The sequence below is a fragment of the Coloeus monedula genome (assembly GCF_965178545.1).
Source record: "Coloeus monedula genome assembly, chromosome: Z".
Classification (NCBI taxonomy): Eukaryota; Metazoa; Chordata; class Aves; order Passeriformes; family Corvidae; genus Coloeus; species Coloeus monedula.
The window spans coordinates 72,558,918-72,571,961 of record NC_138822.1 but is presented as its reverse complement, the minus strand read 5'-3'; the positions used below and the strand labels follow the sequence as shown (position 1 = coordinate 72,571,961).

The 13,044-nt window shown below is 43.5% G+C and overlaps 1 protein-coding gene across 4 annotated transcripts in view; it reads left to right on the top strand.

Moving 5' to 3' along the window:
* Window positions 1–12,224: 12,224 nt before the first annotated feature.
* The window catches only part of EGFLAM (EGF like, fibronectin type III and laminin G domains), a gene marked incomplete at its 5' end in the record, with an annotated part of 79,202 nt that continues 78,382 nt past the window's right edge, over window positions 12,225–13,044 (top strand). For all 4 annotated transcript variants that reach the window (XM_082301948.1, XM_082301950.1, XM_082301947.1 and 1 more), the window contains one exon: window positions 12,225–12,333. In XM_082301948.1, coding sequence (XP_082158074.1) covers window positions 12,225–12,333 — 109 coding nt within the window. The remainder of the gene's footprint in view (window positions 12,334–13,044) is intronic.

Genomic DNA, 13,044 nt, shown 5'->3' with positions numbered 1-13,044 from the left:
TACAAAAGATAATATGGTTGATGTAAAGGGGACATACATTTATATACTTATTGGTCATCTGTGTGTTTGGCAGCAGCAAAGTGACCTCAGGAAATGTGTCTGCAAAGCAAAGATACAGGTGGCATTTGTTGCTACAGCAGTTTCAGATGAAACAACAAGTTTAGACTTACATAGCAAAAAAGTATCTCCTCTTAATAAAATCCCTGGATTTTCTGCACCCAGTGTCTATGAGATTTGTCTCTTTTATATGGAGGGTCCTTAAGTAATTAGAATACAGAAATACAGCCTGGTTCATTCCACTTAATCTATAGTTATGTATATGTCCTTTATCACTGCTCTGTCTTTGAGCCTGATCCTGAACTGAAAAAGGGTACTATAAATCCAGAATAGCTCCACAGATACAGGTAGAGATGGATAGATTACTCTGAGTATAAACTGTTGTATTTTCACTTTCAAACTGTGTAATGGTCAGTATTTTCTTCCTTCTACTAAGAAAGCAGTTTATCTAATTTTGATAGAGCTCATTGCTTACTAGAATATAAACATGAAATAAGCAGCTATTCAATGTAGTTAGAGCCACCATTTTTCTGGATATTCTTGTTCTGTCTGGAAATTTTATCTGGACAGAATTTAAGGACTTTCGCACATTTTTTAGGATCCCTCACTATCAGGCCTAATGAAGCAGCAGACCTGATGACACTCATTAAGTATCCATAACCCACCTGGTACATGTGCTCTTTATACCAACAGAGCAGGCACTATGCCATGCACACAGAGATGTGTTTCTGAAAGGAAAGTCTGGTCAAAGTCACAGTAGTACTAATGAAATTATATTACGGAGTACTGTAAGTCAAAACAATTTAAAAAATACGTGGCATATAGTAAGGAAGTCTCTCAAAAACATGAAGTTCTCAATTCCTATGAAAGAATTTTTTTTCTTTTAAAAAACGTATTATTTTATTTTTCCCTTTAGCTCTTTATTTTCAATATTACAGCTGATTTAGTTCAGCCTTAGCTTTACCATCCTTGTTTTAACGTATCTGTGCAGATATTAAGACTGTGTAGGAAATCATATTAATCTGTGTCATGTGCACCTGAAGAACTAGGGCAGTCTCTAGGGGGCTGGGTCAATGGCTTCCTCTCTCCTATCTTGTAAGCCAAAGCATAATTTGTTGCTTCCTAACTTTTTGTTAGAAAGTAAATTTGAGGGGATCTTACCGTGTCCACATCAGGTTTCCAGTCTCACTAAGACAACACAAGAGTTTTGCTCTTACACAAGAGCAGTGTAGCTCAGAGACCTTCATATTGTTTGGAAGCTGGATACAAAGTCCTACGTATATGCATAGATCAGAATACAAAGCAGAGTTTCCCAGCTACTGCCCTTTCTGCCTTGAGCAGGAGCATGGTGGTTGCAGCTTCATGTATCCCCATGCACAGAGGTATTAAAAATCATGCCTGAACACCTCAATGCTCATCTGACAAATGCAAAATCCACTAAAGTCACTAAAAGGCTTTCAGTTGGCTTTATCAGCTTTGGTTCCAGTCCAGTAAGGCAATTGCATTAATAAGTTTTGCAGAACCATGTGGTCTAAGTTACAAAAGAAGTGTCTTATTTGTATTAGATCCATAGTAAAAAATGCTAAATCACACTGAAAACTCATATTTGAATTACAAGCTGAATATAACTTTCTGTTTCCTGTCTCTGAGAGAAAATAAATTAGTACGTCCATAGCAAGGGGACAGCTGGCCAAGTTAATGCATAACTTCAAGTCCAAAACCACTGCCTCACAGCAACTTCACCTCTGTGCTTGGGATGCCGTATCTCAGCAGTGAGTAACAGAAGTAAAAGGCAAGATGGTCAGCATTGAAACTGGGGTGGCAATTTTAGGAAAACAAGCTCAAGATGGACGTTGGGACTGGAACACAGTATCCTGCACCCCACCCACTCTGCAATGTAACAGGACTGTTGAGTGGAAATGCATGTCAAAACTGCCTTGGCATTAGAAAACTGTGCTGGAAAAATCTGGCCTTGAATTTCAAAGCCACAGGAAATTGACATGCATTAACAGGCCAGAGGGCAGCACAACTGACCAAGACCTGAGACAGTTTTACACACACTAGCATGGATATCACACGTGATGTGAGTCCACAGCTGCCCTGCACAGAAACCATTGGACACCTTCAGAGCTATGGTTACATCAGTAGAATAGTGCCCTCATCTTCTGAATCTGCCTGAGAGATCAGCACCATTTTCCTTGTACTTTTTTGGAGCCCACCAAGACATTTGGGACCTGAAATATGGATCCACAACATAGTCATTATAAACATAAATAAGCCAGATGATGACATTCACTACTCCATAAAATCTGCTGCTCTATGACTATTCAAGAGCTCATTTGGTCATGTGCTCTTGGGGAAACAAAGAATCTCCCAGATCACTTACATTAACAATCTGGGCAGTTCCTGCGCCAGCGACTGCCACCAAGCAGTCGCCTTCAGTGGCCACAGTTGAACTTGTCCCTCTAGAATTTTGTGGAACCTAGACATTACCCTACACAGGTGAAGCAAAAGGAAATTGCTGTCTTGTTTAAAACATCTTTCACCCCAAAAATAAGAAGCATGGTTTTAGGATAAATTGAGTACCTCACTAACCCACTATTTTCATATTTACACAAGCAGGGGGCTCTTATAATGACAAGAAAGATGTAAAATCATGTCAAGTCAAGCTTGAGTAATAAATAACACATAATTTTTGTATTTTCTTAGTCAAAAAAATGAGAAAGTTAGAAGGTTTCACAACTTATTCACCATGTAATCCTATCTTGGTGCTGTCGATGCCTTTATGGTGATTTGTTTGGAACTTGCTACCAGCTATTTTTATATAAATATTACTACTCTGTTAGGGCAAACACTTAAAACTGCTTTTAAATATATTTTCAAAAATTTATGATTCTCAAAACCTTCTTAGAGGCTTGTCAAGCTGCAAGACAGCTGGAGTTATCTCTACAGTATTTTCTCTCTGTTTCAAGACAGTGAATTAATCTGTGGCAAGTGAAGTTTTCAGTGATCTTTAGGAAGAGACAGGGGAGGAACTTCTTAGGTGAATCAATGCACAAAATTAGTTGGAGACCTCTTATCTTTTATATTCATGTAAACTGGGAGACCATGTGATACGTACAAGAGGGTTTTTTAATGTCAGGTTCCAGAGGTGAACTGGTATATGATGTTATATCCATGGCAATATGTTAGAACACCCAGACCTCAAGAAAAATTTGGAGAGAAAAATTCAACTTTTTAAAACTTTTGCTTTTTCCTCCAGTGCTCATATTTCCCTGTGGCAGGAGGAGAAGAGACTGAGTGAAAGAGAACTAGCAGATCTTGTAGTCTTCCACTTCTTCAATGGCCTTCCCTGAAATGCCATTCCTTCTGCAAATTCATCATTTACTGCTCTTTCCTGAAAGTAAGAAGGGAGGAGTGGCTGATGCCCCACAGTGATCTGCAGCCCTTCAGAGGGCCCTCAACAGGCTGGAGAGATGGGCAGAGAACTGTCTGAAATTCTACAGGGGCAAGTGCAGGGTCCTGCACCTGGGGAAGAACAACCCTGGGTACCAGCACAGGCTGGGGGCCAGCCTGCTGGAAAGCAGCTCTGTGGAGAAGGACCTGGGGGTCCTGGTGGACAACAAACTGGCCATGAGCCAGCAGTGCCCCAGGCCAATGGAATCCTGGGATGCATTAGGAAGAGCAATGCCAGCAGTCAAGGGAGGTGATCCTGCTCCTCTGCTCAGCCCAAGTGAGGTCTCACCTGGAGTCTCTGCTCAGTTCTGGTCTCTGCAGTACAAGAGAGATTATGGAGGTCCTGGAGTGGGTCCAGCAGAGAACTACAAAGGTGATGAAGGGACTGGAGCAGCTCTCTTACAAGGAAAGTCTGAGAGAATTGGTTCTGTTCAGCCCCAAGAAGGAATAACTGAGAGGGGACCTCATTGATATCTGTCAGTGTCTGCAAGGAGGGGTCAGAGGAGGGACCAGGCTCTGCTCAGTGGTGCTGGGCAATATGACAAGAGGCAATGGGCAGTAAGTGATGCACAGGAAGTTCCACCCAAACATGAGGAAGAACTTCTTTACTGTGACACTGACCACACACTGGAACGGGCTGCACAGAGGGGCTGTGGAGTCTCCCTAACTGGAGATACCCAAGCACCACCTGGACACAATCCTGTGCCATGTGCTCTGGGATGAGCAGGGAGGTTGGACCAGATGCTTGAGCAGGGATGTTGGACCAGATGACCCACTGTGAGCCCTTCCAACCTGACCCATTCTGTGATTCCGTAATTCTGAAATCCTGATCAAAAACGTGGGGAAATACCCTGGGAAATTGTATCCTAAACAGGAGTTATATACCAGTCTTTGAAATTAACAGATGAGAGGGTGGGGAGTTGATACATATTATATTAAATCGAAAAACAATGAAAGACAATTTTTGAAGTCACTTTTTTTTGAGAGCAGAGAAGGACTGAAATGGGAAAACTAACATGAAGATGGTGACCTGAGCTCCTCAAAGCATTGCAGATCATTAATTTTTCTTTATATCATCATCATAAACAGAAAAGATGGAAAAAGCATCCTTTTTCCAACATCTCCCCCACTTACAAATAATAAATATTTAATATTTACTGCATGTAAAATTTATGAGTATCTCAGTTTGAGACAAGTTTAGGGGGAAACGCTCTGGAAGGTACGTAGGTACATCTCCTCCACAGAAGGCACGTTTCAGCACTCCCTCCCCCACCAGTACCAAAGGAATTTCTTGAAGGAAAGTGAAAAAAACTATTTACTTGACAAAAAAAGTGCCGGCAGGGCACAGGAAAAATGAATAACTGTTAAAATATTAAACCTCCTTGATGCAGAGAAAGCTGGTGGATTTAGAGTTCCCTCTGTAGCTGGCTCGGCCCCTCCTGAGGCCAGAGGCTGGGATGCGGTGTCCCTGCAGCCTCCCTGCCAGTCCACGGGATGAGATGATCTGGTTCTTGGATCACAGCTAGGCCGAACAGTCCCAGAAGAGGAAGAAGAATTTACCAGAGGATTTCGGTATGCCTGTATAGGAAAACTTCAGCTAACAGGCTGGCTAAAAGCAGAGAGGTGCTCCCTCAGCTCTGCAGTGGTGAGGACATGGGGGAGTGTGTGTGGGTCCTTGAGCACAAACTGTGCCGAAGAATTCACCTGGCATCTCTCCCCCCTCTGCTGGACCCAGCTAAAAGCTATGGGACCCATTTCTGGGCATAAAGCAGACAACAGGGGAATACAGTATTTTCATAAAATCACCCCAAGAGAATGAGTGCCTAAAAATATATATAGGTTTGTAAAAGAGCACGTTTCTTCCTTCTGCTGCTTTTCACTGCATTTACCATAGGTCCAAAGTCTGTCAAGAACTGACTTGGCAAGAGAAGAACTTGCTCTGCTAACTCATCAGGAATAAAACTGGGAATTATTGACGTACCTGAGATGAAAAGGTGAGAGAGATGAATAAAAATATGCTTAGATTCTTAGGTTAGAATTGTTTCAAATTTTGGTCTTTGTGCTTCTGCTGTTTCTTTGTGAGCTGAATAAGGGACACTATAAAGAACATTCGGAGTTCAAAACAATGCTTTCTCCACCTTACCAAAACACAGCCAAAGAAGACAAAAGGAGGAGGAAAACAAGGTTAATAAAACAGGAACCTACAAATCCACAAACAAGTCTGATAGAAAGAATAACTCAATAGCTTTCTCATAAAAAGTGTCAGATTTGGCTCTTCCAAGCTACCACACATGTTGCTAGGCCCTATTTCCAAGGGGCCTACTTTGCTTACGAACTTTCCCATCTTGTAGTTAAATTTACTCAGATTGAGTTGTCTTTGGAGCTTACCTTGGACATTTGCAGCACACTGACACCCTAATCTGGGACCAAAGAGCTGTCAAATTCTTTGCTATAGGAGTCAGAAAACATAATATTTACCAAAAGAAACGACAGGATTAAATTTTAGGATTTGAACACATAGACTGCAACATCCATTTTGGAGTGCTGGCACAAATGAATGATTATGTTCACTCCTGATTGCATTTATTTTAAATTTCAAACAAAGTAATAAAGTTGGCCCACAAATGGAACATCAAATGTTTATTCCCTGTAATCCTATTGTTTTAACAGTGTAGTGCATACTAGTTCTTAATTACAAATACACTGCAAAGTGTCAGTCTGTGACTAACAAAAAATGTATAGTGTGTTAGGAAAGAACACTTGATAACATGATAAGTACTAATGCAGCATAAAAGAAAGTGAAAATGAGTGAAGGCAAAAGAGTGAGACAACAATGAGGAATGTAATGGTTTATACTGGCCAGGTGACTGCAGGGCTATGACCACTATTTTTCTTGTTGCTTATCATCCTCCCATTCCCCACTTTTGTTCTCACCATTTACTTGTGGCCCATTTGAAAGTCTAGGCCACAACAAGGCCTTTCTATGTTATCGCTTGGTCTCTGTGTGTAGAACTACTGGTCTTGACTGGGGTTTGTAAGTCCTGACGGAGTACAAGTAACCAGTGAAATGTATTTAATAAAACTATCTTGAAATGTTGTAGGAAGCAAAGAGATGGAGGGACTGAAAAATAGCCCAGAATACAGCAGGAAGCAGGGAGATTAGGAGAAAGACCTGACAGCACATGAATGAAGGTTGCAAAGACTCTCATCTCTGTAGCACAGTCACTGCTTGCAGATGCTCACGTGTGCTTTCTGGCAATGCTACAACCACTCTGTATGAGAGACAATGGGGTGCAGAAAGAATGTGAGACCTTGGAAAGCTTGATGGACTTAAAACTGTCAGTTTGGCTACTAAATACATGTCAAATATTTATTGATGTGAGGAGACAAATCTGATGTTGTTTGTTTGGTCTTGTTTTTTTCAGCATTTAATACATGCCCATGTGTAGTATGTCTCTGATGTATAGCTGTTTCTGTATTAAGACACAAGTAAATGGTGGGCAGGGATTGTTTTGGGTTCCTTCTCCTAAATTAATTAAATCAGGTCTTCACAGACTGTCTTATGGAAAACAGAGCAATAGAAAGAGCCTTGAAGGCTCAGTTGAGACCCAGATCTAAAATAAGTAGATGGTGTCAGAAGTTAAGAACCTAAAAGGATAAATTCATCCCTTCACTGTTTCAAAGTAGTTTAAATTTACATAAACCTCTGTGTGTTTCCTAATAATATCCTAAGGAAGAAGGCCTGACAACTGCAGGAAAACTAGAGTTTCCATGACCCTTTCCCCTCGAGTTTGTTGGGCAGCCTGAACTTACTTCCTATCCTGGTCAGATGTACACTGGCTGTAGAATATCAGAAACAGGTCTACCCAAGACACTCAATTTAGTTGAGCCAGAAAAAAACAGTGTATGAGGAAGAGTTATGGCTTTAGTTGAGATATTGTCATATGCACTCTATGCACATCTATGGCATTTTGTGAGTCAATTATTTATTATAAAGATTAGTAGAAGCAACACATATATTCATTTATGAAACAGCACTGGTTTCTAATTTAATGAAAATAAGATACAAATTACCGTGATTTGTTTGTTATTGCTATAAAACTACATGTGACCTGCTGAATTAAAGTTTGCTGGTTTTAAGTGATACTACATTTGTGAGGTTTAATTTTGAAAGTTAGTGAGTAATAGTCCTTCTATTTTCCATAAATTTATGAAGTTACTAAAGTCAATAAAAATCTCTTCACTTCTATATAATTCTATTTAACACCTATATAGATTGGTATCACTCTTAGTCAGTATTTTGTTGGAATTAATACCAGGATGGTAAAATAGGTAGAATCACCTTGGCATATTAAAAGGACCTAAATAGGTCAAAAGTTTATGCTTTTCCTTTGAGAAGAACCTGTGAAAAACTCCTGACAAAAATCTATAGTGGATCATGAACAAATTGACACAATGCTACATATCTGGAATTTGTCTTTTAAAAATTGCTGATTATCTAAAAAAAAAAAAAAAAAAAAAAAAATAGAGGGAGAACAACAAAATTTTTAAGGCTTCAGTTAATGAGAAAAAAATTCATTCTTCATATTTATGAAAACGTATAGATTAAGTCTTAATGTCTTAATATGCCCTCCATACTGTCATCATAAAAATAATTATAAAGGTGCAAAATATCCCGTTTCAACATAGATGCCTCCATTTGCATACTTCTCCCTCAATTTTCACTGGTTTTCTTTTAATCCTATTCTGGACTAAATACGTCCACATGTGGAGCAACTCTGGAAAATGTTATAAATTTACACTCCTCTTTCAAGTGAAGACAAGCTCCAAGGCAAAGACAAAGCTCTTTTACCCTCATGAATCACAGTGGAAAAGCCTGCTAACCTCACTGGCCAGATTCTTATGCTATCCAGTCTCTCCATCTGCTCACTTAACTGCACACAAAGGTTTCCTTGCTTTTACCAAATAGTTTTGAGGAAAAACATCCTGTTTTAGGTCCTTCCGCAGCACAATGCTTCCTCAGTGATTTATTGTAAAATCAGGTGTTGAAAATAAGCGTAGGCATCTATTTTTAACTATGAATGAGTAATGGTCTAGATGTCTACTGAACACACTTTTTTTCTTTGAGAGTCCTGATGTGCCAACTTTGAAATTTACCAAAAAAATCAAGTCCTGTTACCCTGGACCTCCAAGACCTGAAAGGGAGATTATGGCCATGCTTGAAAATATGGTGCTTTGCATTTATACCTATTTTTATCTTTTTAAGGAAAAGGGGTGGTTCTTGATTTCAGCACTTGCAAATCACATGTTGATGTAACAGGCTAATGTAGTTGCAAGCTGAATCAGGTCAATCCTTCCGGATGTGAGCTTTTAGAGGGGTCTGGGTACACTGAAGCATGACACAGTGTCTCTCCTGCCTTCCCAGGACATCATTCCTTGCATCCCTATTGCTGTATGCACATGTGTTGTCTCTAAAGGAAGATAAATGAGGGGAAAATTCTGTGCTCTGTGTTGTATCCCTTTGCTTCCTTGAGTAAGAAACTATGTGGACTGATTCTCTCCCAGTGCTACAGAGTAAGAGAAAGGATGGAATATTTGACCTGAACACAGGGATAGTATATCCAAATCCATGTGCTGGTTTAGTAAGCATCTTCCCTGGTGGAACACATTCAGGAGATGATGGCAAACTGCCTCCACCACCACTAGACTCCTGGGTTTACGAACTTTCGAAAGACTGTGTCTCAGTCCTTATCAACAAGTATTTACAACCACTGGAGAACCAGGCACATGATGGGTGTTTTACACATCTACACATTCTCAGAGACAGAAAAAAGTCTCATCACTGGCATAGAGATGGCTCTGAGCTGAATCCAACTGCAGACCACTGATTAAAGCCAAATCCAGACAGCAGAAGTTTCAGGTGAGCACAAGCAGAAACAGCTGGATAAATATGAGACAAGATGTATCATTAGTAACTTTGCTTCTCCGGTACAAGTGAGTCCTCCATGAAAAAGGTAATTTTCCATCTGTAAGATGATGATGTGTCTCACAAGCTGGCACAAAACTCAGCAACTGTCTAGCCTCCCAAAACTCAGCACTGTCAAAAGTTCATGTTACGCTTCACTCATCTTGCCATCTCCCAGATCAATGAACAACAAGGCACACGTTTATCTTTTAAACATAACTCTAAGCTTTAATTACTTTAATTACTCCACTAAAATGCTTCTTCCTCTGGAGAGAGGTTGCATTAACAAATGTGTGCCAAGGTTTATTAACTTAAATCCATATGCTACTGGAAGACAACAGGGACTTTGCCAATGAGGAGAGTGTAAAAATCTTACCAGTGAGAAAGCCACTGGGAGTCATGTTATTTAGAGGGAATTCACCAGGCTTGTGGTGGATTACCTTTGCTGGTAGGATTTTCAGGAAGAGCACCTCTCCATACATCCAGAACTGAATATCCCACTTCATCACAGCAGAAGGCAAGTTGCCAACTTGCATGGCTGCAGAGATAATCTCTCAAAACTGTAATTAAAATTACAAAATCTGTCTTGAATCTTTTCAGGCAGTTGCCTGAAACTCAGCAGTATCAACTTTGGTGTTCCAGTCAGTTTGGCCTCAATATGTCCAACTACAACTTAATCACAGAATACTTTAGGTAGATAGGCATATGTGACAAGATGAACTACAGTGGTTATTATCAGTATTGCCAGAAAAGAAAGTCAGAGGAAAGAAATGGGGGAGTGAAAGTAAGGAGGAAGGAGATCAAGTAAGAAGAAAAGCAGAAATAGTAATATATTTGATGACAGCACACTGTACAAACAACAATTACTTGGAGTGTATATAAAGGACAGGCTTTGCTTTTCTCCACCCTTGGCTGTGATCTGCCTGCCACTTTTGCCAACAAGTTAGCAGTCCATGTGCCTTTTGGGCAAATATGGAGTCCAGAGTTCATTCTCTGCCCTGAGAACTGCAGTTTCACAGCACACCACACTTACTGACCCTGCCAGGAATTCCTGCAATGAGTCCTGCACTTCTCCCACATGTACTGCAATTCCTCTGTCTCTGCAAAGGCAGGCTGATAAGAGTGTGAGATAGACACACCACTGGCATCCGAATTACGCTTAACAAAACTACTTTAATTCCTGCAGCCTTGCGCATACTGGCAGTGAGTGATCACTCTGAAACTTGGATGTTGCCCTTTTTAAAAGGACCAGGTTTCTGTCTCCTTTCCTTGTCCCCGAGGTAAGCAAGGGCTGTCCTCTCCACTGTCTCCTCTAAGGGCTTTGATTACGGTCTCCAACTTCTTCATGAGGTACTTGCAGTGCTTTTACAGGATAGGGGCTCAAACTCCCTCCCTCTGATCTTCTGTCCAAAAGGATTTCATCACCATTTCCCTGTCTCCTCTTATACCCTAAAATGGTACAGATTTCCTTATTTTCCTGTTTCAGCATTATTTCCACAGAGAGACAGTTTTTCTTCTGATCTCTTCCTGTATTTTCTCCACATGTCATAAAATTACAGCATGGAACTCATTGAACAGGGTATCAGTTTTACAGATTCACAAAGAGACTCTATAAACATACATAATTTATATGGACATCAAACCCACAGAAAGTTATCAAAGTAAACAGCAAAATAAACAAATGAAGCTGATTTCCAAACCAAAGCCCATACAAACCCTCAAGACATAACAACTCTGGTGTTTCAGGGTTTATACTGATCTCTAACTAACCAAGCTTAGGATGAGACCTGGAGCAGAGGGCAGATAATCTCATGTCTGCTAATATGAAGTTTCTGCACTTCCTTCTGTCTTTTAAATTTCAAATATGGGATACTAAACCAAATGGATTTGGTCATTCACCCCACCAAGGTTTTATTGCTCTGAAGGGACGCTTTGGATTTCCCGTTTATCTCAGGTTTTTTGTGGGATCGTCAAACTCCAGCGCATCCCTCTGCCTTCCTCCCCCAGCTCTCCCCATCCCCTCTAATCTCCACAGGGGTTTCTATATTAGTCTGAGTGGCTGGATAGGTCTCAGCCTCCATCTGGGGGGGATTAAACTTAATTTATCCTCTTAATTCAGCAACAATTTCCTCACCAAATCCTCTTCCTAGCTTCGCCTTCGCCCCAGCATTTGGCTAGCATTTCAGCCCCGTACCTTCGGGGAAAAAAAGGGAAGAAACCCGTGTCGAATGCCGATGCTCCCTGGGGACGGCAGCACTCGAGTGGGTGTTCCTCAAGGCGGAAGGGGGCCGAAGGCCAGGGGAGGGCAGGGACGGGCGGGAGTTCTCGCTGAGGAAGGGGTGACACACTGCCCCATGGTCCCCGGGGGTCGGTCCTGAGCACCCTTCCCGCGGCCAGGGCCGGGCTGCAGAGCGACCCCGCCGGCACGGGGGGCTCCCGGCAGGGGACGCCGCGACCCCTCCAGCGGGGCTGGGCCGGGCGAGCCGGGGCGCCGGCGCCCCGCGGGGGAGGTGCCGAGCCGTGCCCCGCGCCGGGCGGCCGTAATCCCATCAAAGCGCCGGACCCAGCCTCCTCCCCCCTTCCCTCCGTCCCTCCCCGTCCCTGCCCGGCGCGAGTCCCAGCCCCGCTGTCCGCTCCGCTCCGCTCCTCGCCGGCCCCGGCTCCGCTCCGCACCCGGCTGCCGCCCGGCCCCTCGCCCGCGGCCACCGGCCCCAGCTCCCTGCTCGGTCGGGGGGACACGGCGCACATGGAGGTGCCGGGCGGCTGTCACCGCCGCTGCTTCGCCTTGGTGCTGCTCCTGGCTTCGTGCATCGGGTGCGCGGCCACGCCGCGCAGGAACATCCCCCGCCGGCAAGGTAGGACGGGCGGCAGCGCCAGACGAGGGGTGCCCGCCCGGCGACACGCTTGCACCGGCGAAGTTCCGCGTCCCTTTAACACGGGGGGTGCCCCCGACGGGGCAGAGGCGCCAGCGGGGCCGGGCGGCAGCCCCCGGGTGGGCAGCGGGGCAGTGCCCCGGGTCGGGCCACCGCCCCGAGCAGTGAGCGCGTCCGGGAGCTCCGGGTGCCCGGCGGGGCGTCCGCCGCTCCTCGCCGTCCCCTGCGAGTCCCCGACGCCCTCTCACGGGGAGGAGAGGATGCCCCGGCAATGGCAGGGACCCGTGAAATTGCGGGATCGGTGTACGACCCATTTTCTCCGACATCTTATACCCAGTGCCGGTGGGCGCACTCGAGTTACAGACCAGGACCAGTCTGCAGCTACTGCGGAAGAAATTGGGAAAGATTTTATCCGGTTTTCCCTGGATCCCGTTACCTGCGGTGCGGCGTGAGCAGAGTTAGAAGCCCGGTGAACCTCTAAGCCAGTCAGAGGTGACCTGTCGGGAAGGCCGTGCCGTGGCTGTGACATTTATGTGTGTGGCAGCGAATAATGTAAGACATAGAGTAGTAAATGTAAAAGAAAAATTACTAGAGAAGCAATGATTTTGTCCCAAAAATGTAGCTGTTGTGTACCAAGCATGATGTGGTGAGCCTCCTGGTCCTGGTCCTCGCTGAGCACTATCTGTGTCCTGT